At 44.7% G+C, this 18,673-nt stretch overlaps 1 protein-coding gene across 1 annotated transcript in view; it reads right to left on the bottom strand.

Moving 5' to 3' along the window:
- LOC122924267 (NACHT, LRR and PYD domains-containing protein 12-like) overlaps positions 1-18,673 on the bottom strand; it is a 75,497-nt gene extending 56,824 nt beyond the window's left edge. The window contains exons 1-3 of the mRNA XM_044275205.1: positions 18,577-18,673; positions 3,658-3,710; positions 1,086-1,249 (exon numbers count right to left, since the gene is read on the bottom strand). Of these exons, the coding sequence (XP_044131140.1) occupies positions 1,086-1,249; positions 3,658-3,682 (189 nt within the window). The 5' untranslated portion in view covers positions 3,683-3,710; positions 18,577-18,673. The remainder of the gene's footprint in view (positions 1-1,085; positions 1,250-3,657; positions 3,711-18,576) is intronic.

The raw sequence follows: 18,673 nt of genomic DNA, 5'->3' as shown, positions 1-18,673 counted from the left end.
ACCGTTATACACAGATACATAACACAAAGGGTTAACACACTGCAGATATTACATGTCTGGCTTCTCTATAATGTGTTGTCCAGAGAAAGAGAAATCTATGGGATAGTTGTGGAGAAAATCCTTCCTGAATCCACAAGTAACAGATTATTTCCAGGATGTAGTGACCCCTAATGTACGTGTGCGGGGGAGGGGATAAATCCTCCACAAGACAGCAGGATGGTGACATGAATGTTGTGCAGGGGATGTGGATCTGCTGTGTCACTTGTACAGATTTGGCTTGGGGTAACTCCTAATGGGGTTATCTAAGCAGCCCCCCTGGTCTTCACCCTATACAGGGGAATCACTAGGCCGCTATCTCCTGGAGTAGTCTCTGCTCAAGTGATTCCTCAGTGCTGTGCTTCAGAATCTCTTGACCCCTGTGTGTCAGCAATCAGGCAAGACTGTAGTCGGGGAAGTCCAAGGTCAGGGCAGACAGAGTTCATGTAATCTATTAAACAGTACGAGGTCAGGACAGGCAGCTCAGGGTCAGTATAGAGATCAGGTGGAGGTCAGGACAGGCAGCTCAGGGTCAGTATAGAGATCAGGTGGAGGTCAGGCAGCGAAGGGTCAAATCTGGAAAAACAGGCAGAAGTCAGTACACAGGTAAATAGACAGTATAGCGCGTCTTTGCAGGAATCCAGTCACTAGAAACCATTGTTCCGAGGCGCTCTCCTGTGGGAAGGCTCCTTAAATACCCTAGGGAGGTCTGCCATAAGTTGGAGTAGATGATGTGCGTGCATGGTGCATGTGCCCCTTCAGGTATGGAGAAGCATGGCCATAGAAATTCAGGCTGCAGCCTGGATGGAGTAAAGAGAAGAACTACTCCAGAAGTTGGAGTCCTCAGAGGAGAGAAATGTTTGTGAGTCCAGACCTCTGGCATCCAGGAGCTAGAAGGCAGGTGACCACAGCGATAGCCATGCTCACCAGAGGGAGTGGAGCGGTGGCCGGCATCAACCACCAGTATAAAAATGACGTAAACTGTGCCTCCTACACGTGATATCACTTGGGGCATTTATATACAACACCGGCAGCTCATGTCCTCTCACCTCAGTATCAGGGAGATTTCGGAAATGTAGCTCACTCAGAAGTGATGGAGGACTCATGTTCTCCACAATGTGGAGCAGATCATCCTGGAAATATTCATACGTCATCCTCAGGAAGTGATCTTCACGCTGACGGAGCTGCTGGTAGAACTGCCGGGTCTTATCATCTAGGAAACGGAGGAGACACAAGAATGAAGTCGTCTAGAACATGGAGGAGACTGATGGCAGTTTATGTGGAATATTCCTGTCCTGGATCATTTCACAGGTTTCCACTAATGAGAAATCCACAACCCCCTGTAATTCACCAGCACAATCCCTGCAGGACACATTCACAGGAGACATCTTTACATTGATGTCAGTATTTCTATACATGGAGATACATGGCAGATGTCAGTCACTGGTGAGAAGCGAGGGGAACGTCCCCTTATTCAAGAGAGAGAACCAGTCTCAATAATACACTGCCCTCAGAGGGGGTCGGTCAGCGGTTCTGTCAATACTAAATTGGGCTCCCGGCATCTGGGTTGGTGGGTACACCTCTGCTATCATTTGTACCTCTGCCTCATGTATATTTATTTACCGCTATACTGTGACTGTGCCTGAAGATGTGGATAGTTTCATGTCACACTTGCTGTATGCTACTGGACAGGTAACTTTTCTGTAGCCATCTCATTATCATCACAGGCAGGATGACAATGATAGGTTCCACCTCTGTATAGATAACACAGGATCCACCATTTTCTCTACAGATAGTGGCTACATCTTATCTTCTTCCTCCTGACCTCTGCACAGGTCACAAAGCATGAACAGAAAATCAGAATCACCAGGAATTCTGAAAATATGTTTCAAATAAAAACTTGACTGAGACAACAGGCGTTTTCTGAGGACACACTCCCTTTAAGGACGCCGTCTAATTTGGTAGTTATTTCTTGGTGACTTTATTTAACTTTTTCATCTCCACATTTCAAAAGCCATAACTTTTTTGTTCTTCTATCCACATACCCGTGTGAGTGCTTGTTGTCTGCAAGAGGAGTCATATTTTTTAATTGTATCATTTTGGGGAACATCTAATGAACTGAAGAAATTTCAAAAACAATGTATTAACAAGACCCTGCAATTTTGGCATTTTTATGCAGTTTACCGTTTAGGATAAAAAATTTTATGATTTTATGGTTTGGGTCTTAACGGATGTGGCGATAAATATTAGCTATAGGCTTAAATAATATATTTTTTTTACATTAATAAGCAAGGGAATAAAGGTGTTGGGGGGGGGGGTTGCTTGATTTTTTTCTTTTTTCCTTTAAGAGGCTCTGTCACCTTAAACAACACTAATAAATTAGACATACTGCCTGGTAGGGCTCATCATGCTGATTAAAATGATACCTTTCTTTTGTCTGTAGGATAAACAGCTGCAGAGAGATCTGTGTTTTATTCATATGTAAATGAGAAGTTGGAGAACCCTTTGAGCACTGCTGTGCACTCCCCTTCCCCTTGATTGACAAGGCTAGACAGCAGGCTGAGGGCAGAGCACTGTCCAAGAGCTGTGCGCTAGCATCTACATATCATATACACTATGTACTATAGCTTCACCACACTGAGATCTGCTCAGAAAGCTAATCTGCATATTACTGCTTTATTTACAGGCACCATGTATGATCATACAGACACCAGTCATATGTGTTAACTTATAAACATAGAAAAAAACATGTTTTTCAATATGGTAATATTATAGCTTGGTGGTATAGTTGTCTACCATGTATGTAGAGATCCTCAGTTTAAGTCCCAGGAGAAGCTTACATAAGTATTTTTTTTTCTTTTATTTAAAACCATATCAAAAGGATATACTATAATACATAATATATAATCATATAATAATGATAATAAAAAAAAACTCCTTACAATATCTCAGTGTGGTGAAGCTATAGTACATAGTGTATATGGTATGTAGATGCTAGCAGACAGCTCATGGATAGGGCTCTGCCCTCAGCATGTCTAGCCCTGTCAATCAGGGGAAGGGGAGTGTGCAGAGCACAGGGGGTGTTCCATAGCAGTGCTCAAAGGATTTAGCCCTGCCTCCTGGTGCTCCAACTTCTTATTTGCAAATGAATAAAAACACAGATCTCTCTGCAGCCGTTTACCCTACAGACTTAAGAAAGGTATAGTTTTAATCAGCATGATGAGCCCCACTAAGGCCTCATGCACACGAACGTATATTTATTCCGTGTCCGTTCCGGTTTTTTTGCAGACCGTATACGGAACCATTCATTTCAATGGGTCCGCAAAAAAAAATTATGTTTTTCTGTGTGCATTCTGTTTCTGTATTTCCATTCCACCAAAAAATAGAACTTGTCCTTTTATTGTCCACATTATGGACAAGGATAGTACTGTTCTATTAGGAGCCAGCTGTTCCGTTCCGCAAAATACAGAATGCACACGAATGCCATCCATTTTTTGCGGACTGCAAAATACATACGCTCATGTGTAAGAGGCCTAAGTCTGTTCATCATCAGGACACTGGAAGGTGAGAATCGTACAGATCTGGCACCTCATCCACTAATAAAAGAGAAGGAATACTTACCATCACTGGGGGTTATAATGCTCATCCTGGACCTGGGACGATATCAAAATCTCCTGTAACATAAAAAACCTTTATTGCATTTAGGAGCAGAAAAAAGAAAATCCAGAATCTTAGACACTTGCTGCTGCGCACCCTCCTACGGTACTAAGGGTCCGGTGATCAACCAGGGAAGAAGAAAAATAAAGGAGTTTATCGGCGGCACAGCAACGAAGAGTCAGGGAGACCTTGAGTGAAGAAGAACTCAGCTCTATTCATGATCAACAATGTGTTTTGAGGTTGGAGTGACCCCTTCCTCAGGTCAGTACTTCAATAGCAGTGGTGCATCTCCAATAGTGGCAGACCAGGCAGCTGCTATGGGGCCCCTGTGGGAAGGGAGCCCGCAGTGGAGGATAGGCCACACCCACTAATTACACTTATATTTGTAGAGGCTAAACTCCATGCAGGAAACAGACCTTCTGACGTCACTGGGTCACATGACATTCTCTTGTCACGTGACTTTTGAATAGAAGGGTCGGAAGCTGAAGCGACACAACCCACTTATATAGCTACCTGTGAGAGTAGACTAAAGGACGTGGAGAAGGACCTTTGGTGATGTCATCATCACCATGTGACCAGTTCAGGAAGCCAAGGCATAGCAGAGCAGGGAAGTCTGAAGGACCTTTGGTGATGTCATAATCATGTGACCTGTGCAGACAACTGGTGAAACCTGTGTGATGTGGCTGTGAGGATGCAGAGTTTGTGTGTGGTGCCTGGAGGAGTGGTAAGTGGTTTCCTGGGATAGTCCATATAACATCCTAGAAATGCTGCGAGTTGTAGTTCTGTCCTATTATATCCCTCTACATGTAATTGCAACGTATGCCCTAGTACAGTCTGGTAATGCTGGGAGTTGTAGTTCTGTCTTATTATAGGTATTACAGACGTGGACAAAATTGTTGGTACCCTTTGGTCAATGAAAGAAAAAGTCACAATGGTCACAGAAATAACTTTAATCTGACAAAAGTAATAATAAATTAAAATTCTATAAATGTTAACCAATGAAAGTCAGACATTGTTTTTCAACCATGCTTCAACAGAATTATGTAAAAAAATAAACTCATGAAACAGGCATGGACAAAAATGATGGTACCCCTAACTTAATATTTTGTTGCGCAACCTTTTGAGGCAATCACTGCAATCAAACGCTTCCTGTAACTGTCAATGAGACATCTGCACCTCTCAGCAGGTATTTTGGCCCACTCCTCATGAGCAAACTGCTCCAGTTGTGTCCGGTTTGAAGGGTGCCTTTTCCAGACTGCATGTTTCAGCTCCTTCCAAAGATGCTCAATAGGATTGAGGTCAGGGTTCATAGAAGGCCACTTTAGAATAGTCCAATTTTTTCCTCTTAGCCATTCTTGGGTGTTTTTAGCGGTGTGTTTTGGGTCATTGTCCTGTTGCAAGACCCATGACCTGCGACTGAGACCAAGCTTTCTGACACTGGCTAGTACATTTCTCTCTAGAATTCCTTGATAGTCTTGAGATTTCATTGTACCCTGCACAGATTCAAGACACCCTGTGCCAGACGCAGCAAAGCAGCCCCAGAACATAACAGAGCCTCCTCCATGTTTCACAGTAGGGACAGTGTTCTTTTCTTGATATGCTTCATTTTTTCGTCTGTGAACATACAGCTGATGTGCCTTGGCAAAAACTTCGATTTTTGTCTCATCTGTCCACAGGACATTCTCCCAGAAGCTTTGTGGCTTGTCAACATGTAGTTTGGCATATTCCAGTCTTGCTTTTTTATGATTCGTTTTCAACAATGGTGTCCTCCTTGGTCGTCTCCCATGTAGTCCACTTTGGCTCAAACAACGACGGATGGTGCGATCTGACACTGATGTTCCTTGAGCATGAAGTTCACCTTGAATCTCTTTAGAAGTCTTTCTAGGCTCTTTTGTTACCATTCGGATTATCCGTCTCTTAGATTTGTCATCAATTTTCCTCCTGCGGCCACGTCCAGGGAGGTTGGCTACAGTCCCATGGATCTTAAACTTATGAATAATATGTGCAACTGTACTCACAGGAACATCTAGTTGCTTGGAGATGGTCTTATAGCCTTTACCTTTAACATGCTTGTCTATAATTTTCTTTCTGATCTCTTGAGACAGCTCTTTCCTTTGCTTCCTCTGGTCCATGTCGAGTGTGGTACACACCATATCACCAAACAACACAGTGATTACCTGGAGCCATATATATAGGCCCAATGGCTGATTACAAGGTTGTAGACACCTGTGATGCTAATTAGTGGACACACCTTGAATTAACATGTCCCTTTGGTCACATTATGTTCTGTGTTTTCTAGGGGTACCATCATTTTTGTCCATGCCTGTTTCATGAGTTTATTTTTTTACATAATTCTGTTGAAGCATGGTTGAAAAACAATGTCTGACTTTCATTGGTTAACATTTATAGAATTTTAATTTATTATTACTTTTGTCAGATTAAAGTTATTTCTGTGACCATTGTGACTTTTTCTTTCATTGACCAAAGGGTACCAACAATTTTGTCCACGTCTGTATATATACTGTATATTATATATAGGTATACGACTGGCTGTGAGGTTACAGTATATAACCGCAGCTTGTCCTGTGTGTGGACGGTATGTGGTCAGGTATATGACTGGCTGTATAGTTACAGTATATAACCGCAGCTTGTCCTGTGTGTGGACAGTATGTGATCAGGTATATGACTGGCTGTATAGTTACAGTATATAACCGCAGCTTGTCCTGTATGTGGACGGTATGTGGTCAGGTATAGGATCGGCTGTATAGTTACAGTATATAACCGCAGCTTGTCCTGTGTGTGGACGGTATGTGGTCAGGTATATGACTGGCTGTATAGTTACAGTATATAACCACAGCTTGTCCTGTGTGTGGACAGTATGTGATCAGGTATATGACTGGCTGTATAGTTACAGTATATAACTGCAGCTTGTCCTGTGTGTGGACGGTATGTGGTCAGGTATATGACTGGCTGTATAGTTACAGTATATAACCGCAGCTTGTCCTGTGTGTGGACGGTATGTGGTCAGGTATATGACTGGCTGTATAGTTACAGTATATAACCGCAGCTTGTCCTGTGTGTGGACGGTATGTGGTCAGGTATATGGCTGGCTGTATAGTTACAGTATATAACCGCAGCTTGTCCTGTGTGTGGACAGTATGTGATCAGGTATATGACCGGCTGTATAGTTACAGTATATAACTGCAGCTTGTCCTGTGTGTGGACGGTATGTGGTCAGGTATATGACTGGCTGTATAGTTACAGTATATAACCGCAGCTTGTCCTGTGTGTGGACGGTATGTGGTCAGGTATATGACTGGCTGTATAGTTACAGTATATAACTGCAGCTTGTCCTGTGTGTGGACGGTATGTGGTCAGGTATATGACTGGCTGTATAGTTACAGTATATAACCGCAGCTTGTCCTGTGTGTGGACGGTATGTGGTCAGGTATATGGCTGGCTGTATAGTTACAGTATATAACCGAAGCTTGTCCTGTGTGTGGATGGTATGTGGTCAGGTATATGACCGGCTGTATAGTTACAGTATATACCGCAGCTTGTCCTGTGTGTGGACGGTATGTGGTCAGGTATATGACCGGCTGTATAGTTACAGTATATAACTGCAGCTTGTCCTGTGTGTGGACGGTATGTGGTCAGGTATATGACTGGCTGTATAGTTACAGTATATAACCGCAGCTTGTCCTGTATGTGGACGGTATGTGGTCAGGTATATGACCGGCTGTATAGTTACAGTATATAACTGCAGCTTGTCCTGTGTGTGGACGGTATGTGGTCAGGTATATGGCTGGCTGTATAGTTACAGTATATAACCGCAGCTTGTCCTGTGTGTGGACGGTATGTGGTCAGGTATATGGCTGGTTGTATAGTTACAGTATATAAACGCAGCTTGTCCTGTGTGTGGACGGTATGTGGTCAGGTATATGTCTGGCTGTATAGTTACAGTATATAACCGCAGCTTGTCCTGTGTGTGGACGGTATGTGGTCAGGTATATGGCTGGTTGTATAGTTACAGTATATAACCGCAGCTTGTCCTGTGTGTGGACGGTATGTGGTCAGGTATATGTCTGGCTGTATAGTTACAGTATATAACCGCAGCTTGTCCTGTGTGTGGACGGTATGTGGTCAGGTATATGACTGGCTGTATAGTTACAGTATATAACCGCAGCTTGTGCTGTGTGTGGACGGTATGTGGTCTGGTATATGACTGGCTGTATAGTTACAGTATATAACTGCAGCTTGTCCTGTGTGTGGACGGTATGTGGTCAGGTATATGACTAGCTGTATAGTTACAGTATATAACCGCAGCTTGTCCTATGTGTGGACGGTATGTGGTCAGGTATATGACTGGCTGTATAGTTACAGTATATAACCGCAGCTTGTCCTGTGTGTGGACGGTATGTGGTCTGGTATATGACTGGCTGTATAGTTACAGTATATAACCGCAGCTTGTCCTGTGTGTGGACGGTATGTGGTCAGGTATATGGCTGTATAGTTACAGTATATAACTGCAGCTTGTCCTGTGTGTGGACGGTATGTGGTCAGGTATATGACTGGCTGTATAGTTACAGTATATACCGCAGCTTGTCCTGTGTGTGGACGGTATGTGGTCAGGTATATGACTGGCTGTATAGTTACAGTATATAACCGCAGCTTGTCCTGTGTGTGGACGGTATGTGGTCAGGTATATGACTGGCTGTATAGTTACAGTATATAACTGCAGCTTGTCCTGTGTGAGGACGGTATGTGATCAGGTATATGACTGGCTGTATAGTTACAGTATATACCGCAGCTTGTCCTGTGTGTGGACGGTATGTGGTCAGGTATATGACCGGCTGTATAGTTACAGTATATAACTGCAGCTTGTCCTATGTGAGGACGGCATGTGGTCAGGTATATGACCGGCTGTATAGTTACAGTATATAACTGCAGCTTGTCCTATGTGAGGACGGTATGTGGTCAGGTATATGACTGGCTGTATAGTTACAGTATATAACCGCAGCTTGTCCTATGTGAGGACGGTATGTGGTCAGGTATATGACTGGCTGTATAGTTACAGTATATAACCGCAGCTTGTTCTGTGTGTGGACGGTATGTGGTCAGGTATATGACAGGCTGTATAGTTACAGTATATAACCGCAGCTTGTCCTGTGTGTGGACAGTATGTGGTCAGGTATATGACCGGCTGTATAGTTACAGTATATAACTGCAGCTTGTCCTGTGTGTGGACAGTATGTGGTCAGGTATATGACCGGCTGTATAGTTACAGTATATAACTGCAGCTTGTCCTATGTGAGGACGGTATGTGGTCAGGTATATGACTGGCTGTATAGTTACAGTATATAACCGCAGCTTGTCCTATCTGAGGACGGTATGTGGTCAGGTATATGACTGGCTGTATAGTTACAGTATATAACCGCAGCTTGTCCTGTGTGTGGACGGTATGTGGTCAGGTATATGACAGGCTGTATAGTTACAGTATATAACCGCAGCTTGTCCTGTGTGTGGACAGTATGTGGTCAGGTATATGACCGGCTGTATAGTTACATTATATAACTGCAGCTTGTCCTATGTGAGGACGGTATGTGGTCAGGTATATGACTGGCTGTATAGTTACAGTATATAACCGCAGCTTGTCCTGTGTGTGGACGGTATGTGGTCAGGTATATGACAGGCTGTATAGTTACAGTATATAACCGCAGCTTGTCCTGTGTGTGGACGGTATGTGGTCAGGTATATGACCGGCTGTATAGTTACAGTATATAACCGCAGCTTGTCCTGTGTGTGGACGGTATGTGGTCAGGTATATGACCGGCTGTATAGTTACAGTATATAACCGCAGCTTGTCCTGTGTGTGGACGGTATGTGGTCAGGTATATGACCGGCTGTATAGTTACAGTATATAACTGCAGCTTGTCCTGTGTGTAGACGGTATGTGGTCAGGTATATGACCGGCTGTATAGTTACAGTATATAACGGCAGCTTGTCCTGTGTGTGGACGGTATGTGGTCAGGTATATGACTGGCTGTATAGTTACAGTATATAACTGCAGCTTGTCCTGTGTGTGGACGGTATGTGGTCTGGTATATGACTGGCTGTATAGTTACAGTATATAACCGCAGCTTGTCCTGTGTGTGGACAGTATGTGGTCAGGTATATGACCGGCTGTATAGTTACAGTATATAACTGCAGCTTGTCCTATGTGAGGACGGTATGTGGTCAGGTATATGACTGGCTGTATAGTTACAGTATATAACCGCAGCTTGTCCTGTGTGTGGACGATATGTGGTCAGGTATATGACTGGCTGTATAGTTACAGTATATAACTGCAGCTTGTCCTGTGTGTGGACGGTATGTGGTCAGGTATATGACCGGCTGTATAGTTACAGTATATAACCGCAGCTTGTCCTGTGTGTGGACGGTATGTGGTCAGGTATATGACCGGCTGTATAGTTACAGTAAATAACTGCAGCTTGTCCTGTGTGTGGATGGTATGTGGTCAGGTATATGACTAGCTGTATAGTTACAGTATATAACCGCAGCTTGTCCTGTGTGTTGGCGGTATGTGGTCAGGTATATGACCGGCTGTATAGTTACAGTATATAACCGCAGCTTGTCCTGTGTGTGGACGGTATGTGGTCAGGTATATGACTGGCTGTATAGTTACAGTATATAACCGCAGCTTGTCCTGTGTGTGGACGGTATGTGGTCAGGTATATGACCGGCTGTATAGTTACAGTATATAACTGCAGCTTGTCCTATGTGAGGACGGTATGTGGTCAGGTATATGACTGGCTGTATAGTTACAGTATATAACCGCAGCTTGTCCTGTGTGTGGACGGTATGTGGTCAGGTATATGACTGGCTGTATAGTTACAGTATATAACTGCAGCTTGTCCTGTGTGTGGACGGTATGTGGTCAGGTATATGACCGGCTGTATAGTTACAGTATATAACCGCAGCTTGTCCTGTGTGTGGACGGTATGTGGTCAGGTATATGACCGGCTGTATAGTTACAGTAAATAACTGCAGCTTGTCCTGTGTGTGGATGGTATGTGGTCAGGTATATGACCGGCTGTATAGTTACAGTATATAACCGCAGCTTGTCCTGTGTGTGGACGGTATGTGGTCAGGTATATGACCGGCTGTATAGTTACAGTATATAACAGCAGCTTGTCCTCTGTGTGGACGGTATGTGGTCAGGTATATGACTGGCTGTATAGTTACAGTATATAACCGCAGCTTATCCTGTGTGTGGACAGTATGTGGTCAGGTATATGACCGGCTGTATAGTTACAGTATATAACAGCAGCTTGTCCTCTGTGTGGACGGTATGTGGTCAGGTATATGACTGGCTGTATAGTTACAGTATATAACCGCAGCTTATCCTGTGTGTGGACGGTATGTGGTCAGGTATATGACCGGCTGTATAGTTACAGTATATAACCGCAGCTTGTCCTGTGTGTGGACGGTATGTGGTCAGGTATATGACCGGCTGTATAGTTACAGTATATAACTGCAGCTTGTTCTCTGTGTCACACCCCGGATTTTCTTCATTCAGTAGTAACTCCCTGAACCTGACCTGGAACTGGATCTTCTGGAAGTCTGTGACCCCCTCATATCACGGAGCAGTGTGAGACCCCCCACTATAAAACAAGAGACCCTGTATATACAGGATATAAGAGATGAATTTATTTCGTGAAAGCCGCACACAGCGTGTAGAAATACAAGATCTATCGTTGTTATGTCGGAGAAATGCAGAATTTATTTATTTTTAAATATTTTTCTATATGACACCCACTGATCACCGTTAGTAATGTACTAATTCTGCAGCACAGGTTGTCACAGTTATGGGATAACAATTATGATTTTATGGTTTTCTGACATTAACCCCTTAAAGTATAATGGTCATATATTTTTTGGGGAGTATTGGATTGTGGTGATTAATATCTCCTTGGTGGCCCTATTTCAACTTTTCACTGTGTACTCAATTACCCCTTAATTCCACAGTTTTGTTCCCTGTACTGCCTACTTTTACCTCTGCTTAAAATAGGGTTGCTAGGCATGGTCCGTCTATCTGTTGCTAGGCATGGTCCGTCTATCTGTTGCTAGGCATGGTCCGTCTATCTGTTGCTAGGCATGGTCCGTCTATCTGTTGCTAGGCATGGTCCGTCTATCTGTTGAAGGATGACGCAGAGGCACGCAGCCTGCAAGGTCAGATTACAGACAGCCAGGGACTGTAAGTAAATGATTAAAGCCAGGTCCTCCCCAGCAGCTGATACCAGTGCCTGGGCCGTGTGCACTTCTCCCTGTCCCTGCGCTTGGCAGACGCTCCCTCACTCAGCAGAGCTGGAGAAGGCAGAGTCAGAGCAGCGCAGACCAGGGAAGGGAGATCTGCCATCTGCTCAGTGTATAAATGAAAGCAACATGTGGTGAGGGGACCCCTTTGTGCTGCAGGAAATTAACCCTTTAGGGGGAGGGCTCTGGTTATTGACACTTTTGGGGGGGCTATTGTTACTGGCTAGTGAGGGCAGGAGGGATTAGCCTCAGGGTGAGGGCAATGGCGGCCATCTTAACTGAATAGTGAAATTGCAGTTTTATGCAGACTGGTTGCTAAGGGCTGAATCCTATTAAATATGGGGGAAGTCCGTCTAATAGTAACTGATTCCGGAATATCATGTTATTAGTAACTACATATATGAAAATTGAAATTAGGATCTAAGTGTGACAGTTATCCTTTAATGACTGGTTGATTTTCCTTTTTTTTTTTTTTACTCCCAGCCCTCCCAAAGCCATACTTATTTATTTTTTCATTCACTTAGACATATGAGGGCTTGTTTTATGCGGGACAAGATGCACTTTCTAATTCAACCAATGGCAAATTGGCCATTCTGACTTTTTTTCCGTTTCGGCGTATAAGAAAAATATTTTTATATTTTAATAGTGTGGGCGTTTTTCACACGTGACGATGCCCATGTGTATTTTTTATTATTTACATATTTTTATTTACATTTTGGGGGTGTAATAGAAATTATTATAATGTGTACATTTTTTTTGCGTCGGACCGTATGAGAAATACACTATGAGAGTCAGTCATTCACCGACTGACATACGCCAGTTTTCTGGTGTATATCCGTCACAAAGATTATTTGCACCACAGTGTGACTTTTCCCCACTCACGCCAGGTCTAAAAGAAGGGGTGTGAAGGGAACGGGGTGGGCCATCTTATTTATCATTTTCTATGCCTGTTTTAGATGTAGAAAATGTTCTAAATCTATGATAGCAAGTGAGCTGGCGTAGATATAGACCACAGCATCTGGAAATGCTGAAACCCATGCTTCCAGGTGTGCTCCCCCTGGAGGAAATCGGGGGAGCAGGATGCATTGTGCGGCAGCTTCAGTCCTCCTGAATGAACGGAAGCTGCCGCATATTAGTTCCTATGGAGCCCCAGCATGTGGCACGGCTTCATAGGAAAAAAGGGGGTCTAAAACGCTAGTCTTATTAACCTCCTCAGGACCGCCGCACGCAGGGATGCGTCTTTGCGGCGGCCCTGTAATTCCTCCTGGACGCGCCGGCGCGTCATCTCGCGAGACGCGAGATTTCGGTCAGAGCCGGCCTGCGCATGTGCATCGCGGGCCGGCAAAAGTTAAATCACAATTTTGTCATCAGCCTGCCAGCCAATGATCGTTGCTGGCAGGCTGATGATTTTCAAAAAATCAAATCACAAGCCAGTTAACACTTTATATATAAGGTGTTAACTGGCTTCTCTGCTCCTCTGCTGGTCCTTTTTGTCGGTTGGTTCCAGCAGAGGAGCAGACATCACAGTGAGTACACACAAAACACTACACTTAGCCCCAGATCACCCCCCATCACCCCAATTAACCCCTTGATCGCGCCTGTCAATCACCTAGTGAAAGGGAAAAAAGTGATCAGTGTAAACTGTCACTTGTTTTTTTCACTGGTATTGACTGATAGTTTTAGGATAGTTTAGGCCCCTTGGTTAGGTAGTTAGCGATTGTTTAGCGTCCAGCCACACCGCACCGCAGTCACTGATTCGCTGATTAGCGTATCGCTAATCAGCATTTGTACTGTTATAGTATCTGTAAGTGATCAGAACTGATCAGTCAGAGCTATAATAGTATTAGTGTCACCTTAGCTCGCCCTCCACCCAAAACGCAGTGTTTACCCGATAAGGCCTGATCGGTCGCCCACACGTGCGTTCACCCACGCCTGCCCCGCCGCAGTGACAAAAAAATTATTATTTTTTGATCACTGCACGATCACTTCACAAGCGCTGCGGCGATAAAAAAAATCTGTTTTGATATTTTTTATCAATCGCAGCGGCCTCCGGTACTTCGCTAGCCTCCCATTTGTAAGACAGGCTTGCTTTTTTTCTTGGGTAGTCTCAGGGAATACCCCCTAAATTTAGTAGTCCAAATGGCAAATAAGGGGTATTCTTCTGAAGAGGCCTACAGGCTTCTGACCCAGTCGGATGAGGAATGGGAACCCTCATCTGACGAATCCAGCGGGTCAGAATATGAACCTGTAGAAAGCAGTGGCAGTCTGACCCAAAGTTCGGACGAGGAGGTTGAGGTCCCTGATACCACCAGGCTTACCCGGCCTCGTGTTGCTAGACCACAGGTTGCGCAGGATCCGCTTCAAGGGCGCTGGCGGATTACGTGGTGAGGCATACACCAGCAGCGCAGCCCATCCTGGACCTAGTACCAGCACTGCCGTACAACATGGAGAAGTGGCGAGCACCAGAAGGGCAGTTGAAGCTGGTACGGTGGCACGTGCAGTAGTTCCCCCGTCACAGCCACCGCACAGACAGGCCCGTAGAGCCCCTGAGGTGTTGGCAAACCCTGATTGGCAGCCCCCAACTTCAGCTGCACCAGTAGTTCCCCCTTTCACCGCCCAGTCTGGAGTTCGGGTTGAGACAGCTCAGATCGGTTCGGCACTGGGGGTTTTTGAGCTGTTCTTGACTGCGGAGCTGTTGGACAAATCGATATGCCACTCAATTTATAGCCGCCAACCCGGGAAGCTTTTATGCCCAGTCTTTCTGGTGGAAACCCGTCCAAGTTTCCAAAATTAAAACTTTTCTGGGCCTTCTCCTCAACATGGGCCTAACAAAAAAGAATGAATTAAGGTCATATTGATCCACGAACCCAATTCATCACATGCCCATGTTCTCTGCTGCCATGTCCAGGACACGATTTGAGACCATCCTGCGTTTCCTGCACTTTAGCGACAACAGCACCTCCCGTCCCAGAGGCCACCCAGCTTTTGACCGGCTCCACAAAATTCGGACCCTCATAGACCACTTCATCAACAAATTTGCAGATTTGTATACCTCTGAGCTAAACATCTGCGTAGACGAGTCCCTAATACATTTTACCGGGCGCCTTGGATTCAAACAATACATCCCAAGCAAGCGCACCCGGTATGGGGTCAAATTGTATAAGCTCTGTGAAAGGGCCACAGGCTATACCCACAAATTTTGGATCTATGAGGGTAAAGATCAGACCCTGGAGCCGGTCGGTTGCCCTGACTACCTGGGGAGCAGTGTGAAGACAGTCTGGGACTTGGTGTCACCCTTATTTGGCAAGGGGTACCATCTTTATGTGGACAATTTCTACACAAGTGTGCCCCTCTTCAGGCATTTGTTCCTAGAACAGATTGGCTGCTGTGGCACCGCGCAACCTAGTCGCCGGGGCTTCCCCCAACGGCTCGTTACCACCCGTCTTGCAAGGGGGGAGAGGGCTGCCTTGTGTAACCAAGAACTGCTCGCGGTGAAATGGAGAGACAAGCGTGACGTTTACATGCTCTCTTCCATTCATGCAGACACGACAATCCAAATTGAACGAGCAACCAGTGTCATTGAAAAGCCCCTCTGTGTCCACGACTATAATTTGCTCATGGGAGGGGTGGACTTCAATGACCAAATGTTGGCTCCCTATTTACTTTCCCGCTGAACCAGACGCTGGTATAAGAAGGTGTCTGTATATTTGATTCAATTGGCTGTAAATAATAGTTTTGTTCTCTACAGTAAGGCTGGGAGAACAAGATCCTTCCTTAAATTTCAGGAAGAGATCATCGAGAACCTCCTGTATCCAGGAGGTTCCGTGGCCCCAACCACCAGTGCGACATTTCCCCAGTGTTGTTGCCGGTACCTCAAACCAACCGCCACCCCGAAAAAAATGTTGTGTCTGTAGCAGGAGTGGAATAAGGCGTGACACCCGCTATTTCTGTCCTGACTGCCCTGACCACCCTGCCCTATGCTTAGGGGAGTGTTTCCGGAAGTACCACACACAGGTACACATAGCATAGGGATTGAGTTACACAGGGCTGTTAGTGCCCATTCACACAGAGCTGCTGCAAACGTCTCCTTTCACCTGGGACAAAGTGCATAATGTACTTCGCCACATCTCTGGGCGATTTGCGCTTTGCACATTGTCCCATGGGGAAGGAGAGGTACCTTCCAGGTGGCCCAACTGATCTACTAGCTGCAGCACTGATGTGCATTCTGACAGAAGCATTGTGCTGCTGTCAGAATACACAAAAGTCGGTGTATGCGGCGCTGCAAGACGAGATTTGTCCTCTGCAGTAAAAAATACGTTTGCCGAGGCATATGAGCTGAGGGGGCGGCGGTGTTCGTATGCTTTGGCAAACACTTTGTATATAAAAAAAATAAAAAATCCTGGCAATGATTTATTAATCCACATTGATTGATGTGAATAGAGAAATCGGGTTTGCCAGGGCATACGAGCTAAGTGGGTATGGATGTTGGGCGGAGCTCCTATGTCCTGGCAGACGCCTTTCCCCTCCTTTTTTTTTTTTGGGCAGAAATTTTTTATCCACATTGATCGATGCGAATGAAGAAATCTGTGCCGTTCATTTTTTTCTTTCAGCCCAGAGGCTGAACGGAAAAAAAAATATTATTACCCGTATGCTCAATATAAGGAGAATAGCAGAAACTCCTAATGCTGGCCATACATGTAATGATTGCGAAGACCCTCAAATGCCAGAGCAGTACAAACACCCCACAAATGACCCCATTTTGGAAAGAAGACACCCCAAGGTATTCGCTGAGGCGCATATTGAGTCCATGAAAGATTGAAATTTTTGTCCCAAGTTAGTGGAAAGGGAGACTTTGTGAGAAAAAAAATAAAATAATAATTTCCGCTAACTTGTGCCAAAAAAAAAAAAATTCTATGAACTCGCCATGCCCCTCATTGAATACCTTGGGGTGTCTTCTTTCTAAAATGGGGTCACATGTGGGGTGTTTATACTGCCCTGGCATTTTAGGGGCCCTAAAGCGTGAGAAGAAGTCTGGGATCCAAATGTCTAAAAATGCCCTCCTAAAAGGAATTTGGGCCCCTTTGCGCATCTAGGCTGCAAAAAAGTGTCACACATGTGGTATTGCCATACTCAGGAGAAGTTGAGCAATGTGTTTTGGGGTGTCATTTTACATATACCCATGCTGGGTGAGAAAATATCTTGGTCAAATGCCAACGTTGTATAAAAACATTGGAAAAGTTGTCTTTTGCCGAGATATTTCTCTCACCCAGCATGGGTATATGTAAAGAGACACCACAAAACACATTCCCCAACTTCTCCTGAGTACGGCGATACCACATGTGTGACACTTTTTTGCAGCCTAGATGGGCAAAGGGGCCCAGATTCCAAAGAGCACCTTTAGGATTTCACAGGGCATTTTTTACACATTTTGATTTCAAACTACTTCTCACACATTAGGGCCCCTAAAATGCCAGGGCAGTATAACTACCCCACAAGTGACCCCATTTTGGAAAGAAGACACCCCAAGGTATTTTGTGATGGGCATAGTGAGTTCATGGAAGTTTTTATTTTTTGTCACAAGTTAGTGGAATATGAGACTTTGTAAGGAAAAAAAATAAATCATAATTTTCCGCTAACTTGTGACAAAAAATAAAAAGTTCTCTGAACTCACTATTCCCATCAGCGAATACCTTAGGGTGTCTACTTTCCGAAATGGGGTTATTTGTGGGGTTTTTCTACTGTCTGGGCATTGTAGAACCTCAGGAAACATGACAGGTGCTCAGAAAGTCAGAGCTGCTTCAAAAAGCGGAAATTCACATTTTTTTACCATAGTTTGTAAACGCTATGACTTTTACCCAAACCATTTTTTTTACCCAAACTTTTTTTTATCAAAGACATGTAGAACAATAAATTTAGAGAAAAAATTATATATAGATGTCGTTTTAAAAAAAATAAAAATTACAACTGAAAGTGAAAAATTTCATTTTTTTGCAAAAAATTCAGTAGATTTCTATTAATCACACTGTTAAGGGGGATCTGTGGAGGGCACACTGTTATGGGGGATCTGTGGAGGGCACACTGTTATAGGGGATCTGTGGAGGACACAAAAGACATGTCCTATGTTTTGAGGAGTGAAGACATGGATCAGAAGCTCATGGAAACACTCAGAAGTCCTTCCGTGGCTTTCGGAGGCTCCATAGTACGGCCTCGTGCACACGACCGTATCTTCCATCCATGTCCAGTCTGACAGCACACAGACCTGTTTGTTTCTATGGGTCTGCCAAAATGCAAGCCAGACACAGAGGGAGGTGATGATGTGAGGTCTGCAATATAGAAGAACAGTCTAGTGATGTGAGTGAGAAGGGCGCGGCGTGCACACAGAAGGGTCCGTGTTCTGCAGATCCACTGTTTGTTGTGCGCACGAGGCCTTTACCTTAGAAAGCAGCTGCTGTGCCTCCTGCATTGGTCATCAGAACCTTGAGAACTGCTGCAGAATCAGTCCAGGGAAGGATGCTAAGTAACAGCAGTACATGCAGAGCGGTATAACATGGGAAGGGGAGCACTTACTGTGCGGTGTGGCTGATATGCTGAGCCGTGTGCAGTTCTCTAGTGCTAAGCTGGGAGCTCAGGATACCAGTCTGCAGGGAGTCACCCTCCTCCTCCT

Source organism: Bufo gargarizans, unplaced genomic scaffold, assembly GCF_014858855.1.
Source record: "Bufo gargarizans isolate SCDJY-AF-19 unplaced genomic scaffold, ASM1485885v1 original_scaffold_975_pilon, whole genome shotgun sequence".
NCBI classification, from domain to species: domain Eukaryota; kingdom Metazoa; phylum Chordata; class Amphibia; order Anura; family Bufonidae; genus Bufo; species Bufo gargarizans.
Note: the sequence above shows the minus strand (reverse complement) of the source record. Positions and strands in the feature narration are given on the sequence as shown.